This window comes from Ambystoma mexicanum, chromosome 9 (genome assembly GCF_040938575.1).
Source record: "Ambystoma mexicanum isolate Mex_15411 chromosome 9, UKY_AmexF1_1, whole genome shotgun sequence".
NCBI lineage: Eukaryota > Metazoa > Chordata > Amphibia > Caudata > Ambystomatidae > Ambystoma > Ambystoma mexicanum.
In genome coordinates this window covers 819,749,438-819,772,480 of record NC_090931.1, presented here as the reverse complement: position 1 = coordinate 819,772,480, position 23,043 = coordinate 819,749,438, and the positions used below count along the sequence as shown (strand labels likewise).

General features: G+C 43.5%; 1 protein-coding gene across 7 annotated transcripts in view; it reads right to left on the bottom strand.

The window, feature by feature from the left end:
- The window catches only part of ARMC8 (armadillo repeat containing 8), a 1,620,024-nt gene that overhangs the window by 438,348 nt on the left and 1,158,633 nt on the right, over positions 1-23,043 (bottom strand). For all 7 annotated transcript variants that reach the window (XM_069615827.1, XM_069615825.1, XM_069615821.1 and 4 more), the window contains one exon: positions 19,779-19,860. In XM_069615827.1, the coding sequence (XP_069471928.1) occupies positions 19,779-19,860 (82 nt within the window). The remainder of the gene's footprint in view (positions 1-19,778; positions 19,861-23,043) is intronic.

Here is a 23,043-nt window from a genome sequence, read left to right as displayed (position 1 = left end):
CAACTCTACCTCTGTCTTATTGGCCGGTGCTTTAATCTCTGCCACTGCTTCTACAGCATCGAGTTTTGGGTGTACTCCTTGTTCCGATTACTCATAACATAAATATTTCTCCTTACCACCTCTTATGTTCCTCTACATCCTTCCCCCACTCCATAATATCATCTTGATAACAATTTAGCCCCACCAATCCTCCTAAAAGCCTATCCATGATAGTTTGAAACACACTGGAGGCAGACATAAGCCCAAATGCCATCCCCGTATAACTGCTTAAACCAAACCCGATTGTGAAAGTAGATAACTCTGCAGAATAAGCATGCAACCTGACTTGAAAAGCCAACCTGAGATCTAAAATCGAGTTTGCCTCCGAAACTTCATTGATAAGAGGAAACCTATCTGGGATCACACTCTTTTTGAGTGCACCAAGATCCACACATATCCTAACCACATAGCTGGCCTTACTAACTACAACTATGGGTCTCACCCAATAAGCAGTCCCAGCTTCCTCTATTATCCCTACTCTCTCTAGCCTCTTAATATCAGCTCTTAGAGCTATTGGAACATTTCAAGCATTAGTCGTGACTGGTACTGCATCCCCCCTATGTCTTATTGTATGCACAAACCCCTTGAGGCAAACAGTATTCTTCTTGAACACCTCCAGATACCATGCCTCAATTTCCCTTTGTATAGTGTCTCCTCATACGTTCCCTCCATCCTCTTCCTTGTTTCATACCAAAAACACCTGACCAGGATGTTCTGGATCTAGTCTGATGCCTAAATCGGCCTGTGCATTCCAACATAAGAAATAACCCCATTTTTATAACTTGTATACACCCACTTGCTTTGCTAACCTTTAATTGCAAGGTGGCCTCAAACACCCCCAGCATGTCCATCAGTGTTTCCCCATATTTGTGAGCTGAAACCGTAGTCTCCTGCAGGGTACAACAGTTCAGTTTGTCCCTCTACGTGTCAGCACTCATCAATGAGTAATCCGTCCTACTACCTTTTACCATCCTCAACCCAACACAATTGACTTTTATCACAACCCGATGCTTGGACCTTTTTGGGTATGCTTCAACCACATTCACTACAGTGACTTCCTCCTCATCTTCTCGCTCTAGACTTGGCACACTCAGGGGGGCTTAGTCACCTCTTGAATTGACCTGGAAGCATCTGACCAATGCTTACAACATTTCACAAACTGACCCTTCTTCCCACAATCTTGGCACACTATGTGAAACGAAAAGTACTCATTAATACGGGCCTAATGCTCGCCACTACCACAGCAATGACATCTTCTCACTACATTGTAGCAAGCTTCCTGTTAAGGTCTCTGTACAACATTATATCGAGCATCTTTTCTAAAACTCTGCTCCACCCTCTGCCTAGGGATTGGCTTGCTGATGTTCCTCTGACCCCTCTCAGGGGGTCAGTAATGCAAGGCGGACAACTGCTTGTAGATTTCTGAATATATGCCATTTTATTCAAGAAATTATATAAAGAAAATACCTTGCTTTCCCTAGTCTACATATGCATTTCCTACCTAGTCCAAATGCTAAGAGAACATTATTTAGCATGGTAAAAATGTCCCTCACAATAAACAAAAATACAAAGGAAATTATATAACACAATTTAATAAACAATATCAATGTCTGAATGTCCTTCTCCTGGTGTGGGTAAGATCCTTTCTGCAGGATTCAAAGTTAACTCCAAAATGTTCAGCAAAATAAAAGAAAGGTTTTGAATCAGCTCTTGAAAGTTTAAAGTTAAAGAAAAAGTTCATCAAACAAAAACCCACTGGTAATAAATCTTTGTTCCTGGATGAAAGATCCCCTTCCAGCTTCCAGAAAAGAAATAGAACCAATGGTAAGCCTGGTTATGATAAAGTGTCCCTTCTTCAGATACTTTGCCACAGTTCAAAAATAAAGTATAATGTTCCTACTGTCAACAACATGCAGTTCTTAATCAACAGTTGGACTTTGTTAGTTACAGTACCTACATTATCTGTCAGGGTGCTTTACTACTCTTACTGCTTTAACTTCAACAACCACAATTCTACTGGGGGTACTATGAGAACAGTCACCTTCGTCCCACAATACTTTACTTGTTAAGACTACTTCAAGGTTGCATCCGCTGACAGCTTAATATACTGCCAACATTTCATTATTACTACCGCAGCTCAGTATTTCAATTGTCGGAAAGGTTTTGACAAGATACTTCAACCTCTTGGGGTAGGCAAGACACTCTTCTTTTTAATGACTCTCTTAAAAGGGGCAGCCTCTGTGCCTCTCCTATCTTCTTGCCAAAATAATAACCTGCTTCTGCCTATCAGACTCACTCTTCTCTGGTTTCCACAGTCTTTGGCTTCACAGGTTATATCTACTTCAAAAAGGTTTCTTTACAAGCAAGTAGTTCCTCTTCCCCAGTTTACTCACATATTTATGCCAGTTCTCAGACCAAGTAATTACCCAGAAGCCTTGGTGCTACTCTCTCAGCTTCAGGTAAAACTTGCACACGTCAATTTAATCCACATGGTTTTTAACAGCTTCACAATGCAGCAAGATGGCTCTTTAACATTTAGAAAGGCAGGTTTCGCTATCAACAGGGTTTGCCTGGTGGCTTGGGGGGTAATGCTTGTTCTTTTCAATAGTTTAAACTCTTCACTTCGTAGAAATGAAAAGAATGTCTCTTCTAGGTACAGTGACAGATTCAGTCTTTCAGATGACAACACAATTGGGCACATGCAACCTCTTTTTAAAGTAGATATCAGGGTTTAAAGATAAAGAGAGAATTGTATGCTCAGGCAAAAGCACATGATAAAATTCCGACTTCTTTCGGGAATTACAATTATACATATGCAACCTCCTTTTAATGTAGTTCTGAGCATTTATGATTTGTAACTCATATTATTATGGTTAGGTATATGGTAATGGTGTAAGAAAGTGTTCCTTCTTAATTAGGGACACACAACAACACCATTACACAGTAACAGTCTTTAAATATTTCAACAATAGTGTTGAATGGCTTTAGCTTCTCACACAGTGTTTGATCTTTCACTGGATACGTGAGCGCTACAATTCCATTGCTCATCAGACTTTGGCATTCAAAGAACAACTTTCACTCACAAAGAACAATACGTGAGTCACTTTGGAACTGCCTACAGTTACCGGCAAGGCTTGAGCAGTGTACTAGAACGCTGTGCTTCACTCATTGGCTTCATAGACACTGGTTTTGCAGGTTAAACTGCTTCCCCGAATTCCTCTACTACTGCTGCTTCTGGCTCGCTGGGAACCAAACACCCTTCTCCAACCCGGATGTCTCTGGTCTGGCCACTTAACTTGGGAGTTCCTTTTTCTCTAGAGACCCTCGGCTTGCCACTTGCTTCTGGCTTTAGTCTCCTGCACTTCCACAGCTCTGCTGTAACGCTCACCTGATTCCCACAGAGGCGCTGACCCAAACTGGACTGCTACAGTTGCTTCTATGACTATGATGAGGCGTAGAACTCGGAAGACGCTCTGGGCAGGACCTCCGAATATTGCCTGTCTGGCTTGTAAGGTGAGTTTTCTGCAGGTGGAAGAAAAAAGGGGTAATTACAAGATGGTTGGATAAGTTCTCCCACCAATCTTCTGCTTTTCCCACTTCAGGTCTCACTCAACTTGCAAGTGAAATCTGCTATCTGCATGTTCCGACGCCCCTTCTGTTCTTCCACTTTCTTGTGATTTGCCAGCCTTGTGCTTCTTCTCTGCTACTACTACTACCGCCAGTCTTGCAGCTCTCGTTCCAGCTCCTCTTTCCCTGAGGGGGCCTTTTATGCCTTAAAGGTTAAACAATTGTCTTCAGGTGTGGGCTATCCTTAATTGCCCGACTACTGCAATGGCTCTAGGCTTAATTGCATGACTGCTACATCTGCATGCCTCTTCAGCCCTCTTCCACGTTTCAGTACATCTAGGATTCTGGGAGTTCTAGTTTCTTTCAACAAAGTTAGGCTTTTCAACTTCTACAGTTTGGCAAAAGACATTAAAAGGTTGGGCTTACAGGGAAAGTTAAATAGGGGTTCACCTCAGTCTTCCTGGTCTGTTTCCCACCCATGTGATCCTCCCACAGTACGTGACCCCCAGTGTCAGGATCAGAAAGCATCTGCCTTTCCCTGGCCACATGAGGAGGGTCCCAGACCAGGTTTTTGGGGAAAATCATCTCTGATTCTTCACACCCCTCAAATTGTCCAACGCATTTATGTTTCTGCCAGTGCCTTCCTTGGCTCCTGGTCGAGTTCCTTTACACAGGCCTCGGGATGCTCAACAATTTCCGACACTTTGATTCTCCTGCTCAAAGTTACACCACCCTCTATCTTTAGGGCCTCACAAAGGTTTTGATTCCCACACTTGATCATTAATTGGTCTCTAAAGTGTTCCTCTTTATAGTGCTCAAATACACATTTGATAGTCAATATACACAGAATTACAAATTCTTCAGCAGATTTATTTGTACCTTGCTCTCTCGTGGCAAAATGATATAGCGCAGTATTTTATTTTCCTTGACAGTACAATGTTTGTCAAGTTTGAGCTGACTTATTTCAAATGAATACAACCCCTCAGTTTCAGCATCATTGAGTCTTTCCAGTCCACTTCAAAACCTGCTCCTTTATACCCCATGTATATACAACGTAGAAAACACTCCTTCCAATCAGCCCATTTTATCAGAGGGTCACTGGGTGGCATCAGAAACAAAGGCGGTGCAAGTATGGTGGCCATCATCAATGTGCTAATACACCATAGTACTCATCGGCTTGAAGTAACTTGAAAGAGGCACATCCCATTCAGCTGGTACCTGAAGGACTATCAAATCCACTACGAGCAACCTTTTCCAACATGTTACACTAGAATGACTTTTACACTAGATAACGACTTTTGGCAGCACACTATCAGGCAACCTCCCGCATCGGATGCACATCGCTGTGATCTTCTTGGCAGCAGAATTCCTCATCAGGCTGCCTCCTGTAGGGGACACACACCGCCGTGGTCCTCTCTTCGAGGGGGAAGGCTCCAACTAGCACAGAAACCATCAACAGATGCTGCTGGCATGGCCTGCATGCGCTTCGTCCTTCAACATATGCGGGCTCAGCCTTTTATATGCTGATCATGCATGTCTCCAACCAACACGGCAAGGCCTGTGAAGGGTCCTTCTGTCTACGCGCGGTTGTGCGGTTGAGCCCACTGCGCACCAGTGAACAAAATCCTGGTTTGGGGGTTTCAACACAGCCACTAGCAGGGCAATCTCATGGTTTCTCTGTCACTCAACTTGGTTCCTTCCGGTGCAACTCAGTGACCGCAGCTGGGTGGTCACTGGGATCTGCACGGCACAACCAGGGCTACTGTCAGTCACCAGCAGGGCGACATCCCATCCTTGTCGCCAGTTCTAAGAGCGCTCGCTCAAGTCATCAAAGTGGGTACACACAGTCTTCTTTATTGGTAAGCATCGTAGGTAAAGTAGCCCCAGCCCACACAGACTTTCTTCCTCTTCCTTCACCAACCGCCTCCTTGTTTGAACCCATACCTTCCATATCCTGCACGTCAACCTTTCTTACTGGAACTCTCCTCATGCATTCCATATTCCATGAATCCTGAAGCTGTTTCTGTTTCTTTACAAATCATTCTTATTACTGCCATGTAGATTTTTATTATTATTTAATTTTGTTTTGGTTTATCAAAAGCCTGTCAAAATACAACATAAACTAGATGACTTATTATTGTATTAAAAATACATTTTGAGACAAACATTAATTTTAACAATAAGTTGAAAAGCAAATAAGAACCATATGTACGGCTTCCATCAAAAGTGCAGTGCAAGTTCTAAGCCACCTTTAGAATATGTTGAAAACTTCAATCGTCAGGGTGGTGTAATAGCCTGCAGATAGTTGATCCCAAAAGTAGTCCGAAGACAACATATCATTTGAACCTACGACATGGCTAAAGTGCAAAGGTCAGAAATCCCACGTCATTAGTAGGTATTACCAAGATTCGGCTTGTCCATCACTTTGCAAAATCTACAGGATCGGACCGACTAATGAGAATTTCCCCAGTTAATGATATTAAATCTGAAGCGTAAAAGTATGTTCCGAAAACAAGCAGAAGAGAATCTCAACAGGTACTGTGGTAATATTGCCAGTTCTGTTCTAAACCACGCTCCTTGTATCATTTGTAATTAGAAATGCTAGAGAGGTTGATGATTCAGCCTGCTTCCTACAATTCTCTTCTTCATAGATGGATTTTTCATTAATGCATCTACAACAGGAATCGCCAATGCACAATGACTAACACCTCAAACAGCTTTTCTGTGGTAGAATAATGTTCTGATACAAACTAAGCATATTCCATTCAATACAAGCCGTAAGCGAGTTCAAACCCAATTCATACCTAATGGTTGAGATTGACACAGAATTGGCTAGTAAAAGTGCCTTTCTCCAGAGGATGCCCTCTAACTTTGATAGATGCAGTCACTCGGATAAATGTCAGAGTTCTAGGACGAAGGTTGTGCTAGGCACAAGTTACCTCTTATAGTATTTGCTCATGGACAGAAATGAAAAACAGCAGAATCTAGATTGCAATCTACGGAACTGGGAAGCAAACACTGAGATTTGCCCTTTTAACTAGGTAAACAAAGTTATTTGGTTTAGTAAAGATTTCTGAAAGCAAATATTTAAATTGGTTCACTTTGTGTAATGATTCCCCTTGAATAGGCCATTTAAAGTGTGTGTGCTTTCCAGTGTTCGTGAAATGGATTATTTTGGTTTTCTTTGAATTTAACAGGAGTTCATAATCAAACAAAAATTCATAAAGAGAATCTAGAGCTCGCTGAAGACCCAGTGCAATTTGTTCAAAAAATAATATGTCGTCTGCAAAAGCTACCCACTGAATATGCTGGTTCCCTAGTTTAGGAGGGAACGTCCTAATGTCTGTAAATGCCAAACTTGGATGGATCAGAGATATAGAGGTTTGCAGCGACAGGGCGTCAGAATGCAACCCTGTCTCACAGCTTGTAGGGAAGGAATCCTATTTGTGATGGTCCCCTTGTCCATCTAGTCTGATTTTAATAGCAGAGTTGTGATCACGTTGCATAAACATATCCAGTAGACTTAATGAAAGATTCCAAGCAGGCAGTTTATTCCAAAACTTAGTCAGATTTACAAAGTCGAAAGCAGAGGAAAGATCAACAGTTGCAACAAGTAAATTAGTGGCATTGTTCTGCCAAGCCTTACGTTGCAAACAGGCCAGAACGTAGCCATTAAGCTGCGTCCCTACTGCTTCCCTAAACCATGTTTGAAATAGTTTGTGAGGAGTTCACCATTACTTCCAATTCAGATAAGATTAATGATGTAAATAGCTTACCACAGGAATCCAAAAGTGCAATTGGGTGGTAAGGAAGCTAGTAGGAGGAAAGCCCATTTTCTTTTTTATTTTTAAATGAGCACTAATGGGCACTATGTAAGCTTTGACCCAAGACGGACAACAGCTTTTAGTCAAGAGGATATTAAATAGGACATATGAAATCTTAAACCACAAAGAGGATTAGCCTTCATTGCGCAGTTTGTAATTCTGTTGGGTTCAGCTGCCTGAGTTTTTTGGCTTTGCAATTAACAATTGTATCGATTCCAAATCGAGTGATACAGATGAAACCGTAGAGGCAGGGATTTGAAACAAGATCCCACTATCCCTGGGCCCACCATACAACTTTGTACGATGCTCAAACCAGGTGTCTTCCAGGATGGGATTAATCTGAGAGGTCTGTTGTGTTCCAACTTCTATGTTAGTTAGAAGCCAACATTCTCCTGGCTAATTCATTTTTAACGATCTGAGCATGTTTTGACTGTCTTGATTATAGAGATGGTATCCATGTCTTTTAAGGCAGTTCTTGCACTGTTGTTTAAGACATGCTCAGGCAATAAAATTACTTGGGTCATCCACACAGAAGATACTTTTAGGTCGTCTGACAAACGCAAAGCTTGCTACTTAATTGCAATAGCCTCGCCAAATTGATGAAACCTCTTGCAATTAGGTGCAGCCCACCTTCTTTGTATGTTGCCAGATATTGTTATAATAGTGCCATTAAGTAAGCTATGAAATTGTTAAGGATATATTAACTCTAGTCACTGTTTCAAAGTAAGATTATAGGACAGAGTTTACCTCAGAATTTAAAATATGAACATTCCTACTGTTCCAAAGCAGCCTGTTGGCTTAAGATGACAATCAATAAGCAAGAGGTGCTATGCAAGTCCTTGCCCAGCTAAATCCAAGTCCATTAAGGCACAGAGCTAGTTGTGAATGCTCAGGGATGTGTAATTTACACTGAAGTATTAACAGAGGTTTGAAGCCCAAATATAATCGATGTGTGAAGATGAAGTTGAATTATGCTAGGTAGGGGCCGGGTAATATCCCCCTGAATGTTTTCACTCAGTTTGAGTAAGCCCCAAGTATCAAAGAAAAGGATCCACTTGTGTCCCCTTATAGAAGCTGTCTTCGAGGCAGATGCCACTATTTTGTTATCGGATGCATGCAGTTTTCAATCCACATTTGGGCATACGCTGTTTCGATCACCATCCAAAATCATATAAGGATTTCCTTGTTCAATCCAAGTTGTTTTCAGTTCAGATTACAAAGTCTTCAGCTGGTCTACCCTTCGGGCCATAGCTGCAGACTGAGTTACCATGTAGAAAGGGGAAAGTAGCTAAACCTCTTGTGTGAGAAACCTGAAGGTGTCTCACCCACTAGTCCCCAGGAATCTGTCATCCAAGTGGCCAGGACACAGCCATCGCATTTGTATCCTGTTCCTGGGAGTGTATCAGTGCGGGAGGATCACCTGGATGAAGGGTCTTGTGGATGTGGGACACCGGATGGCGAGATGTGGTATCCCCTTCCCTGTAACACCTTTACCCCATCCTACCAGGTAGGATACTTAGGAACTCAACCCCCACCCCCTTTCACAGCACGAACACTTTCTCACGTACAGCTCGCTATTAGATAAACGGACTAAAGCCCGAGCCGTATACCTGACAAGTCCCAATACCATGGTCAGGCAGGGTCAGGCAATTACTAACCCTCACGCACACCTGACTCCAATTACACTTCCCCACATGGATAAAAGGCAGAGCATGAGAGCACACTCTAAGCGAGGCAAAACACACGAGGAAACAGCAGTTGCAAGATGGCAGTTTAACACAAGGAGAAAGACAGGGAAACAGAAGGGCATCGCAAGGAAGGAAGTGCCCTTGATATTTTTGGCAAGGAACCGTTACTTTAACTAAACCTTGAGAATAGAAAGCGCAAGACCTGGAAACCAGGCGGAAGAATCCTGCATTGTATGTCGGAGATACCTGGGCCCTCCCGCGTCGACAATCAATGTGGGGAGAATCGCCTGCTGCAGTGGTACTGTCCTTGGCTCTTACAACAAAGCAGTGTCAGTGAAATCAACACAGCCGGTGAGTTGGGGAAATCGATACCAGACAGGTCTGTGTTCAAGCCAAGTTTGCAAGCGGCAACATTGTATAAATGAGCGCTGAAGCGACCAGTGTATGAAACGCACGTGATAACCAACGCAAGTAAAATTGAACAACAGATGAGTGATTGAACTTTGAAACCAAGATACAATACCTATGACAGAGTGGTCCGGCATCGTGTGCATGCTCATTTGAAGGTCTCTGTGAGGTATCCAACAGAGAGGTGGCAAAAGCAAAAGAGTGGCAAAGGAATGTGAATCAAAGTGGTGCTGCAGCGGGTTAAGCAAAATCCTGTGCATAATTGAAAGTCTTCGATGTTGATACTGCCAAAAAGGTTGATGACAAAGTAGATAAAGTTGGTCCGAGCCTGAACGAGGGAGATCAATTGAAAGGTTTGTGGTAAAGCCAGTTTAAGTTAAGAGTGAATAAAATTGGTCCAAGCCCGGCAGAGGGAGAATGACCGAACATTATATTAAAACGGATCTGAGGAGTATCGGGGGTGAACTGTGAATCACTCGAGAAATTGGATACATGGAAATCCTACAAGCATTGTGTTAAAGGGGATCTGAGCCCGGCTGAGGGGATCCAAGGTGAATAGAGAATCACCTGAGAAATTGAGTACATGTGAAATCCTAAAAGGAAAATAACTTAGTGTTTGTCGCATCAGACCCTCTGAAAGAAGAGACTTTGAAAGGCAGAGACTTGGGCACGGAAGGCCCTGATGCTAATGTGTGAACTGCACCCTTGTGCTGAAAATGTGGGGGAAAGGAGGCCAACGGCATGAATATCCTGACATATCATTTCTTGAACACTTCTTTCTTTATATAACCTTGTTTCCCAAACTATGTGTATTTAGAGGTAAGGATTGGCACTCGTTCTTTTTAGTATAGGCCCTATTATTTTGAGAAAACACCACTAGGACTGCTTTATTATTATTTGATGGTCATAGCTTGCTCCCATCTTCAGATTTAGGATTAGATGGGCATTTTTTCAACCCTTTTTGAAGTTCAATAAACACCCTTGAACTGTGGTCACTCGTGTCTGTCTTACTGTTGACACCATGCCTTCCTTAAACTTGTAAAAGTACAATTCTGAAATAATTTAGTTCAGGGTAAAGGTTGCTAGAAAAACGTGTATTGTGCCAAGACCAATCAGAAGGTAGAACAGCATCAACCTTGGACCCCTGCTAGAAATGGACTAACCAATTCATGGAAGAATTTGCAGCACAAGATATTTTCAGATCATAGCATTGAGATTGTACAGGGCCATAAACTATCTTTCCAGACATTCCACTGATGGCAATCTCTATGAACAAACAAATAAGTCATAACCCAATGAGAACACTCTTTCTCTTCTAACAACAACAAAACTACTACACAAGAATGAAAGTACTGGCCTACGGAATCGGCCCGTTGATCTAAAAACGGAACCAGATCAGTATCTTAAGAGTCTAGATTACATAAGGATGGGATCTCGTAAAATAAGAATATAATATTAGACATGTTCAGCAGTACCATTGGTTAAGATGGAAATAAGAATTCCAAGCCTAATTTTAAGGGTGTTATATACGAACGTCCAAAGTACTGTACTTGCGTAGATTTGCAAAAATGTTCAGCCCGAGTATCCACTTGATTGCAAGAGGGAAACGACTCTTCCAGGCCTGAAAAGTTATGTTGAGTTAAAATTAAGTCCAGTGGCAAGTCAGAAGTAGATGATGGCATTGACATATTAAGGGTTCCTTCTGCAGTGGATGCGCAGGACCTTTCTGTGCAGATATAAGGACAACAGCAAGTAATTCTTCCTTCTATAGAGGTTAATTCAGAAGTGGTGGGTTAATCTATGGAAAAAAAGAAATCATATTAGATCTTTTCTTTGTTTTCTTTGGTATAGCAGAATCTTGAGTACCCTCCATAGATTCACATGTTAAAGGTACATGCAGATTCCGATCTGATGTTAAGGTGCTGGCTATGGTACAAAGACATGTTGGTGAGGATTTGCATTGCTTCACCTGTAGATTCTTTCAATTTTATTTTTCTTGGCTCGTTGCTTAGTATAGTTCTCATGACAAAGGGAAGAAGCACTGACCACTTCTGAAACAATCCAATGCTAACATCGGAAGCTGGATGAACACATACCTTAGGAGGCATAATCTGAGGAGGTTGATCACACAACTCCACTGAATGGTCAGGCAGTATGTCCAGTACAGACTCCACACAATTTAAGTCAACTGGTGGCACCATCAATCCGGGTGAAGGCTGTCAGTTCCCCAATCAGTTATCAATCCAGACCAGCAATGCTGTATGGCCTCTTACTTCAGATAAGATGTTGTATAATTGGACCAATGACAACAATGCCAGGTTGAAAGCAGAAAACAAGTAGGGACCTTGTGTTAGAGAGTCCTGTAAAGACTACATTTTGCATGAAAATATCCTGTGAGGGAAGGGAGTTGTTAAAAGATCCATGTTGGTCAGCGAACAAAGAAGGCAGCGATAACTGATTGCTATACATAGTTCATGCAGAAGCTTCAAGAGAGAAGGCCATTTATGTAACATAGTATTTGTGTCTTCTACTAGTTCCATCAGTTGAGTTAATGAGGGAGAATTAGAATCATTTCCGCCCAAGCTGTCAGTCGAACTAGAGGAGGTCTGTGAATAAAGAGATATGGATGATCGTCAGATGCGGGTACCTTAGTGTCATGGCTCGTTGGCGCCGCCGCTCTCTGTGGCAACGCTGGAGGTTGCAAGCATTATCTATTTTTCCTTCTTCCAACATGGCTCCTCTTACTCGGGGTAGCAGTGCAGCAGTTCTGCGTTTGGAAGTCAGACGTCCTCTGACGTCATCACATTGTTCCGGGGATTCCGGATATGGCCCAGCGGATCCAAAGCTCAGCGTGTCGTTTCTCTCCCCAGACGCTACGTGAGTTTGCAGCTAGGGTGCATGTTACCTACATCCTTGCTTCTACTAACCATTTCCTTCTATTCCTTCCCACAGCCTTGTGCCTTTATCCTGCAATTTACGCCCATCATCCAAGACTCTTCAAGAACCTTTGTTAGGCTCTTTGTTCCGACTCACAGGGTACTTCTCCACCTCTTGTTTTCTTCAGATCTACCTACTTGTCTGTCCCTCGGCTCATATCCTGTTTGTTTATTTAGAGTCCAGACGTTTTCGGGATCCCGCGACTAGAACCTGGGAGTTCCTTCCCGTATTGACGAACGGCATACAAGGGAAGAATTGATCCATCCTGCTACACATCCGTTCCTGCAGGGTTTTATTCCCCAGGAGGGTTTCCCTGGGATCCCTCGCACCACCCCTTCTCTCCTTTTTAAGGGGAGGGGAGGTGTCAGGGTCCTCAGGGGACTCCCCCAGTGCCTCGTTGATTGCTGCACAAAACAGGTTAGTCTTGAACTTATTACAGCAAGCGACGCCCATACGTATATTTCAATATGACAACGCTCCAAGCAGCGTTAGATCAGGTGCAGCAATTAACGACAGCAGTGCAAGGATTGTCCCATGAAGTACATGCCTTGAAGTGTGAAAATGCATATCTAAAACAGCAGATGTTGATTAAGCCCCCCAACAAGCTCTGAGATTCCTCCAGGGCCGTTACCAGGTGGGAGATACGATGGAAATCCTCAATCTCTAAGGGAGTTCCTGGATGCATGTACCGCGCAATTTAAATTTAAAACGTCCTTTTTTCCATCAGATAGGGACAGAGTGGGTTACATGATTACCCATCTAACAGGACCTGCTCTTGCTTGGGCTACGCCTTTAGTCACTTCTAATAATTCCGTACTCGATTCTGGGCCTGCTTTTACAGCAAGCCTAAAAGCAATGTTTTCAAGAAAGGAGTACAATGTTTCCACCCAAGAGAAACTCTTAGATTTCAAGCAAGGGTCTCCAGGCATTTTAGAGTTTATCACTCGATTCAAACAAATGGCTTTAGGTACGTCATGGGCCTATGATGCTCTTATAACTTTATTTAAAAGAGGGCTACATGACGATTTGAAAGATGAACTTGCACGGGTTCCTAGGCCCACCACGCTTGCAGATTTAATCTCCCTAACCATGCAACTGGACTATAGGCTACAAGAGAGACAAGCTGAAAGGAAAAAAGGGAGAAGTCATCGCTCTGGGCCTGAATTCATATCTTCTCCCAAAACTTCTACTCCCGATGAACCCCTGCAAGTGGGAATCACTCGAGGTCCTCTCACTCCCGAGGAACGAGCCCGCAGGAAGAATCAGGGGCTATGCATGTATTGCGGTTCTTCCGCCCATGCGGTTCACGAATGCCTGATAGCTCCTCTCAGAAGACCGTTTCGTTCGGGAAAGGCCAGACCTCAGCCGTAAAGGGAACTACGGTCGGGGTAACAGGCACTGGTTCCCACTCTCCTACATTATTACCTCCATCACCGGACATGGTAGTCCTGCGGGTTACTCTTTCTCTGCCAGACAAGACTATTGTAACAGTACCCGCATTGGTCGATTGTGGGGCAGCAGGCCTGTTCATAGACGATCTATGGGCGAAATCACAGAATTTACCTCGATCTTCCAAAGCAATAGCGATACCTGTAGAAGGTGTGGATGGAACCCCTCTAGTTTTGGGACCCATTCGAGAACAGATGTTCGCCTTGAAAATGTCAATCGGTTCTCACAGGGAGGAAATTGTATTTGCTATTATAAAAGCCGCTCATTAGCCCGTAATCTTAGGCCTGCCATGGTTAAGGCAACATAGCCCTTTCATAAACTGGGCAGCCGGTTCAATCTTTTTAGGATCGGAGCATTGTGTGCAACACTGTCTTGCCGACAGTTCAGTAGGGTTCTGTACTCCTCCTTTGAATCCTGATAACTACCGAAAGATAGTGGACCAAATCAGCCTTCTGCCTCCAGAGTATGAAGAATTCCAGGACATTTTCTCCTCTTCTCAGTTCTCTGAGCTGCCGCCTCATCGAAGAGACGATTGTTCCATTCGTCTCGAGTCTTCACAGCCAATTCCCTTAGGGAAGATGTACATCCTTTCAGAGAAAGAAAAGATAGCTTTACGACAGTATCTGGATACCAATCTTAAAAACGGGCTGATAACTGAATCAACCTCTCCTGCAGGAGCCTCGTTATTCTTCATAGCTAAAAAGGACTCAAATGAATTAAGACCCTGCATCGATTATCGGGGTCTTAATAAAATCACCATTCCCGATCGTTACCCGATGCCACTAATCCCCGATATCCTGGAGGCAGTTAAGGGGGCAACAATCTACACGAAACTGGATCTCAGAGGAGCCTATCACCTCATCCGGATTAAGGAGGCGGATGAGGGGAAAACTGCATTTCGTACCCCCTTTGGGCATTTCGAATATCGGGTGATGCCCTTCGGCCTCTCGAATGCCCCTGCAGTTTTTCAGAGATTTATTGACCATATCTTTTCAGATCTCCTTCTCCATACAATAGTGGTATACCTTGATGATATCCTAGTGTATTCTAAAGATCCTGAAGAACATCACCAACATGTATTGCCAGGTATTACACCGATTACGGAGCAACCACGTGTACTGTAAACCAGAGAAATACAAATTCCATAAGACTACTGTTACTTACTTGGGGTTCGTCCTGTCCCCTACCGGGATTACCATGGATCCACGCAAAGTCACTGCGATTCTAGAGTGGTCTCCTCCTCGTACCATCAAAGAACTCCAAAGCTTTCTAGGGTTTTCGAGCTTTTACAGGAAGTTTATAGCAGGGTTTTCCTCCATTGTTCTGCCACTAACAAGATTACTAAAGAAGGGAAAGACCTTTGAATGGACAGTAGAAGCCCAATCAGCCTTTGAAACTTTGAAAGCCCTTTTTACTTCAGCTCCACTTTTGCAGACCCCAGACCAGAGTCTACCCTTTATAGTAGAGACTGATGCCTCTCACTTTGCTTTGGGAGCTGTGCTGAAACAAGCTCTTGCACAGGGACCAGAGCACCCGGTGGCTTATCTTTCTAAGACCTTTTCTCCCTCCGAAATCAACTACACGGTCCTAGAAAAAGAACTATTGGCAATAAAACAAGCGTTTGAAGAGTGGAGACATCGCCTGTTGGGTTCCCAACACCCCATCGAGGTCCGCACAGATCATCAAAACCTCAAGAGTCTGCAATACGCCGAAACACGCAACAGCCGGCAAGCTAGATGGGCACATTTTTTCTCTACCTACAACATCACTTTCACCATTATTCCAGGTAAAACTAATCTACAAGCTGATGCTTTATCACAAAGAGATCCGACTTGGAAGCCTGATTTTCAGACCGAAAGACTATTTCCTCATGCTACTTTTATAGCAGTGGTTCAGGACTTCCTTCACTCAATTGCAGCCCAAACTAGTGTTTTAAAGGACTCGATCAGACTTCAAGCGGATAAATGGGGTCTATCTTTTCGAAGATGGATTCTTTTATCAAGGTCACCGAGTATACATCCCTACTCTCCGGCTCCGCACAGAAGTTATGCATATGTGTCATGATTCCATCACGGCCGGACATCGCGGGATAGCTAACACTCAGGAGCTCATATTGAGACACTTCTGGTGGGAAACCCTAAGGAAGGACGTGACTGAATACGTTTCATCATGCGTGGTATGCCTCCAAACCAAGACTCCTCGCAGAAAACCATTATGGAAGTTGGCTCTAGTCCAAATACCTACCCGTCCTTGGCAACTGATTTCCACAGATTTCATTGTCGACTTACCAGAATCTAAAAAACACACCACCATCATATAACCGTCCATTATTTCACCAAATTGGCCCATTTCCTGGCACTGCCCTCGATACCGACAGCTCCACAGATGGCAAGACATTTTATAAATTCCATTTTCTACCAGCACGGCCTTCCGGACAGCATAGTGTCAGATCTAGGTTCTCAATACATCTCCCGATATTGGAAGCAGGTCTGCTCCGCTTTAGGCATTAAAAGGGCCTTAAATTCGGGATATCATCCTCAGACGAACGGGTAGACCGAACGCTTAAATCAAACTTTGGAAACATATCTGCGTTGCTTTGTGTCTGCTGCACAGGATAACTGGAAGGAGCTGTTACCCTTGGCAGAGTTTGCCTATAACAATGCTCCCCATGCATCTATCAAGACTAGTCCATTTCACTGTACTTATGGGTATGATCCCTCCTGTTGTCCTTCTTCACTTCTCAAGTCTTCAGCATTTCCAGATGCCGACACCCTTATGGGCAACATTCAACAGGGACATCTTTTGGCCAGGACTGCATTACTGGAAACTCAAGAACGTTCTAAACGCTTTGCAGATCAGCATCGCTCACCTACTCCCGAGATTGCTCCGGGGGATTTGGTCTGGCTCTCCGCAAAATTTCTTCCCAGACACTTGGTTCCATCTAAACTGTCTCCGAAGTTTTTTGGGCCTTTCAAGGTATTGGGAACGAAGGGTCCTTTGGCCTTTGAATTACAGCTTCCACTGTCATGGTCCAGAATCCACCCAGTATTCCATGTATCCCAACTCAAACTGCATGTACCAGATCGGTTTGGTTGTTCTAAAGCCTGCCCTCCGCCAGTGTCTACAAATGATGGTCCCGAATTCGAAGTCTCTGGTATTTGTGATTCTTGATTTCATCACGGTCCACGCACCTTTGCTTGTTCGCCGGTTTCACAGGTGTCACCCGACCAAGCCGGGTGGTGTTACCCTCAGGGGGGGGCATACTGTCATGGCTCGTTGGCGCCGCCGCTCTCTGTGGCAAAGCTGGAGGTTTGCGAGCATTATCTATTTTTCCTTCTTCCAACATGGCTCCTCTTACTTGGGGTAGCAGTGCAGTGTTTCCGCGTTTGGAAGTCAGATGTCCTCTGACGTCATCACGTTGTTCCGGGGATTCCGGATATGGCCCAGCGGATCCAAAGCTCAGCGCGTCGCTTCTCTCCCCAGACGCTACGTGAGTTCGCAGCTAGGGTGCATGTTACCTACATCCTTGCTTCTACTAACCATTTCCTTCTATTCCTTCCCTCAGCCTTGTGCCTTTATCCTGCCATTTACGCCTGTCATCCAAGACTCTTCAAGAACCTTTGTTAGGCTCTTCCTTCCGACTCACAGGGTACTTCTCCACCTCTTGTTTTCTTGAGATCTACCTACTTGTCTGTCCCTCGGCTCATATCCTGTTTGTTTATTTAGAGTACAGACGTTTTCGGGATCCCGCGACTAGAACCTGGGAGTTCTTTCCCGTACTGACGAATGGCATACAAGGGAAGAATTGATCCATCCTGCTACACATCCGTTCCTGCAGGGTTTTATTCCCCAGGAGGGTTTCCCTGGGATCCCTCGCACCACCCCTTCTTTCCTTTTTAAGGGGAGGGGAGGTGTCATGGTCCTCAGGGTACTCCCCAAGTTCCTCGTTGATTGCTGCACAAAACAGGTTATTCTTGAACTTATTACACTTAGTTACCTTATGTAGACAAGCACCCTCGTTGAGTTTCTCATCTGAAGATCCGTCCCTATTGTAGCAAAACAAGTGAGTAATATTTGTGGGAGCAGTTTTTGGGCGACATGCTGTTTCAGTCAGTTCTGGACAAGAAGTAGGTTATGGCGAAGGAGTTGTATCAAGAAAAATAGACCATGTGATGGCTACAACGTTCACAGGGTTTGCTTTTTAGATCATACATTTTCAGATTTTAGATATAAATGCCAAGTAAATATTAAGGGCCCAGTTTTCCAGGTGTAGCAGGAAGCAAAAAAGATATTAAATATCACTTACTGAACATCGACACCCACCACGGATTACTTCAGAATAAAAGGAAGTTATCAGACCTTTGTTCCCAGACCTTGGACATGGCCCCACCGCCTCAACGGTCGTAGACTGCAGCTAAATGTACTTGACAACACTTCTCCGCGCTGCACTGTGCAGGGGATACGGTTTTTAAAAGGACAGCCTCTCCTTCCTGGAATCACAGGAGGCATAGTACACTGACAGCTCCAGCACATACACACCAATAGCCGCAGCTGATGGCATGTGACCATGCACTTATCTGCGCCTTGCAGAGATACGATTTTAAAAAGGACAGCCTCTCCACATATACATTTGAATTATTGTTATTATTACTATGTAGACTCACATTTGAAAATACACATGTAACAGGTAACGTAAAAAAAAAGAAAAACGGTAGTAGGTAATAAGATTAGTACTCAAGAATTGAAGTCAAGTGAAGGTGGTGAAACCTGAGGAGGATGTGATAACATCAGGCGGAGTGGTGGAAGACTAACTATCCCAGGGTGGAGGTAGCAGCAAAGGTGTTATGGAGGAGGTTGAAAGTGTGACAACAATGGGGAAACACCCCAGAGGAAAATAAGCCCAGAGGGAGAGGGGTAGAGGTTTCAACAGCGGGCAGAGAGACCAGTGGAGAGGAGAGGCAGTAACATTTCAGGAGGTGGAAGAAGAGATAAGAATATCAGATGGGAAAAGAAGGGCAAAGGTAACGAAAGAGTACCATCTTTTAGATAGTCAGAGCAGAACCATAATGTGGATGGAGGAAGAAGATTGGATCAGAGAGGTTTCCCTGGGAATAGAGAGGTGAAAGGTGGAATAGCAGAGATAATACAGATCTGGACTGACCTAAAATGACTGCTCTACATATCTGCTGGCCTCCCTCACAGATGCCTGGACCAACTGACTCAACTATCAGGCAGACTCCAGTGCCGAGTTGGTCTTTGGGGTGGTGGGCCCTGGAAGCCGCAACAAGTCAGCCAACGGAAGAATGGTTCAGGAATCCTCAAATCAGCAATGAGACCGCACATTGAAGGAACCCTGAAGCCCGCAACACGAGGAAGGAGGAATAACACCCCTATGAACCAACCAAACTAGGAGAATTGAGCCAGAGTCAGGAAGAACTGGGAGTCTGCAACCATTGGAAGAGACACTGAACAACTGGAGCATGTCTGAGGGGAAAGGGCCCCTTCCCATTTAGCAGCTAATCATTCTGACTATTGTTTTGTTTGTTAAGAGACCACTTGAATACATTTTACTTTGTTTGTAACAAAATTCCCTAATGAAGCACTCCAAAATATGGTCTTCGACCCTGGCGAAACCCTGCAACATCCTACAGTCATCGAAGGCTTGCAGTCTTATCCTCTAATTTCATTCATAATATGTTTTATCTCCTCTCCCAAAAATCCATTCAGGACCGTTATTCACAAACTCACTGACGCTCACAGTTTTGGTACTGCACAAAGCACATTCAAATGACATAACATAATATTGTAGAAAAACAAACCACAATGCAATGACTAAAATGAAAACTGTGGTCTTTACAGATCTCACCTTCATTAAAGGCTTCCACACAGCATGGTCTTGGAAACTAGTCCGGAGCTGCTGTACAGACCTCGATAAACTGTGTAAACATCTATAAAGAAAGATTCAATCAGATATTGAACACAACACATTGATGTCTACTCTGTCATCTGAGGGTGGGGTGGGATTTCACAAACTCGCAATAACAAAATCGGGCTCTATTCAATTATTATCTCACCAGATAAGTAAAGCACAACTTACTAGTTAATTAACACTGGGTTGGTTGGTTAAAAATAGGTACATGTGATGCCATGGGACATAGGCTTCATATTATGCACCATACCTGTATCTAAGCTTCATAACCAATAGATCACATGGCTATCAGAAGGCCCTCACAGTCACTGGTGTTCCCCTCAGTCACAAATTCCTCTGTGCTTCCACAAACAATCCTGTTTTCTTGCTGCTTCGGAAGCTGAGGAGAGTATCCTTTTTCCTTACATGCATTATTAAATTGATAGGGCTGGTTTCATATGGGGCATAGCAAGAGCACATGGAATAATAATGCTTGGTCATTTCTGTTTCGGAACTGCATGGAGCTGGTTTAGGGTGCAGGTGTTTGTCTGCTCAATCAAGTGCCTAAATTGCCCCATCACTGATCTACGTCCTTTCCATCACCACACTATTGAAGGATGCTGTGTCCTCATTTTTAGGTATTCTGCAGAAAAGCCCTAGCGTATGCTCTGCATGTGGGTCTCCTCCTCTGGAGTTAGAGGTAAGCAACATCAAAAACTTCATTTCAGGCTTGGAGGAGAAAGTTGCCAGTCAGAGCTTCCCTCAGTTTAAGTTATCTCCTTAGCACAGTTAGTGTTCCTACCCCAGGCACATTTTCTTAGTATTTATAAAAGGGATGTATGTAAGTAGGTCTATTTGTTATGGATTTGAATTTACAGGGTTCCCTTTCTTTCCTAAACAATCACAGACAACGTGGAAGGTATGCAACAAGGTTTTGTAGGCTTTCTGGATTCCGCAGTGGCAGATTCACTGTGGGAAGCAGTGGCCCCCTCACTGGAAGACCTTTTTCAGACACGTGGCAAAATGAGGGGCTGCAGCTTTTTCCTAAGGAACCTCCATAGTTAAAACATGCACAGGTTTCCCCAGGCCTATTTTGGGGGCAATGAAGGGTGCACATGCATGGGCAGGAAAGCTGCTTGCAAGCAAAAGAATCTGGATCACTCCAGCAGGGAGGGAAGTGATGCCCTTCCTTATCAACAATGTCACTCTTAGCCTTAGACCGTGAAGCAACCTTTGATAGTGGGTTATTTTCTTTTATCACATCGAACCTCTAGCTGCAAGTGAAAACAAAAGGGAGCCAAGTTTTCTATGGCTTCAAGTTTCATCTCTTAGGTCTGATGATGTGACAACCGTGTATGTTGAGGATCAGTTATCACAATACATTTTTGATTACTTGCAGACTTACCAGTCTATCATGAAGAACACAAATTCGGACACATTGGATAACTATTGTCAGGCTGGAGAGCTAATGTTTGTCCTTGCTTGGCAGCATATTTTAGTTACTGTGCATGGTCCGCATAGCCTAATTTGAGTATGTACACAAATACCCTTCTTAGTAGCAACTTGGGTAAACTTTCAGAAACAGGTTGTAACATATCAAACCAAGCTCCCAGGCGGGGGACAGCCACCCCCAGTTTTATCCCACAATTTCCCAATTTTTATACAAGAAAGAAAAGGACCTGAATAAGATTTTGGATAGAGTGGAGAACACACATTCTCAATGACCTCTGAAGAATCCTGTGATTCTAAGTGGTTGAATGCAGAGAGTACTCTGGTATTTTGAGGATGCAAATGCTGTCTAAAAACAGGAAAGAAGCAAATGGATCCTATTAAAAGTGAGCCTTAAATTGGTGGAGTAAAGCAGAATCACAACTGAATTATGATTCAGGAATATCTGTTCATGGATGAGTTTACGAAAGATTTGGGAAAATATGCAGTGTTGTGTAAGTCCCTTATTCACACTTGAGCTTCCATTAAACATATTTTATCCTCAACATGTCCCTTCAAGGGACAGTCAAAGCAAAAGCCACTTGACCAGCCTCGTCCACCTTTAGCACAGGAGGACAGTAATTTTCCTCACTGTTCCACTCCACTTAACTCAGTTAGAATTTATTTCTGGCCACAAAGCGGTCAAGGTCCTTACAAAGGTACAGGACTTGGTTATTCACAGTGCAGCTTGCAAATTCTTAAATCCCGGTGATTGTTTTAGGGTGGGCTGAGTGGGAGGGAAATGCCACACCTCTTTATTCAGGACCTCAAGGTGACAGCCTATTCAGAGTTTCTGAATCAATTTTCTCTACACCCCTCTCCCACCCACATTACACTGCAGGCAATTTGCAAAAACAGTCTCCCAAATGTTCATTGAACTGATAGTCTCATCTTTCAAGAGATTAAGGAAAAACTAAAAAAAGGGAAAAGCATACAGAGGTTTTCTCTGCAAAAATTTCCTATTGAATAAAAAAGGAAAAGGAGTCCTATCCAATAACCAACTTAAACAAACCCATTTAAGCACCTTATAAACATTTAAGCATAAAAACGACTGCCTTGTTAAGCATATTCTAGTCAAGGAATGACATTTTCAGGTTTTTGTAATCTAATCTGCAAACATCTCACTTCCTCTACCAAGGCAAGATGGGGTCTATCCAGCATGAGTTAAGGAAAACCCCAATAATGACACTGAAGAACCTTGCCAGAATTATAGGTATTTTGTCCTCTTTGAATTAAGGGCCTTTTCAAGTGCCTTTTAGTCCCTATAAATACAAAATCTCTGGAAAGTTCTCAGGTATGGCAATTGAGTTCCACTTTTTCGGCGGGCGAGGGGGGAGAATGCAGCTAGTATGGTGGATACCAAATGGAAGGGTAGAACGGCAGAGGAATATTTTTTCTAACCCACATCTTTTGTTTGAATCTGAGGCAAGCCTTCTAAGATCGAGCAACAAGTACGTTTATAATCTGAATGGTGGTTGATGGTTTCTGCATGGGTTTGTAGCGCATACCAACTTACAACAAATTTGATTAGCAGTCTTTGGTAAACAAAAAAGGATTTCTTATTCAATTCATCTTTAGACAGAGCATTTTGGCAGTCAAAACCATCAATAGTATGGTGGAGACCAAGGCCAACGCTGGGTGAAGTATGGCCAATGTTTTTTAAGTTTTGCCTTTGGCAAATACTTTACAGAGCAGAGAATCTTCAGGGGATCAACAATACGCCATCAGATTGGTT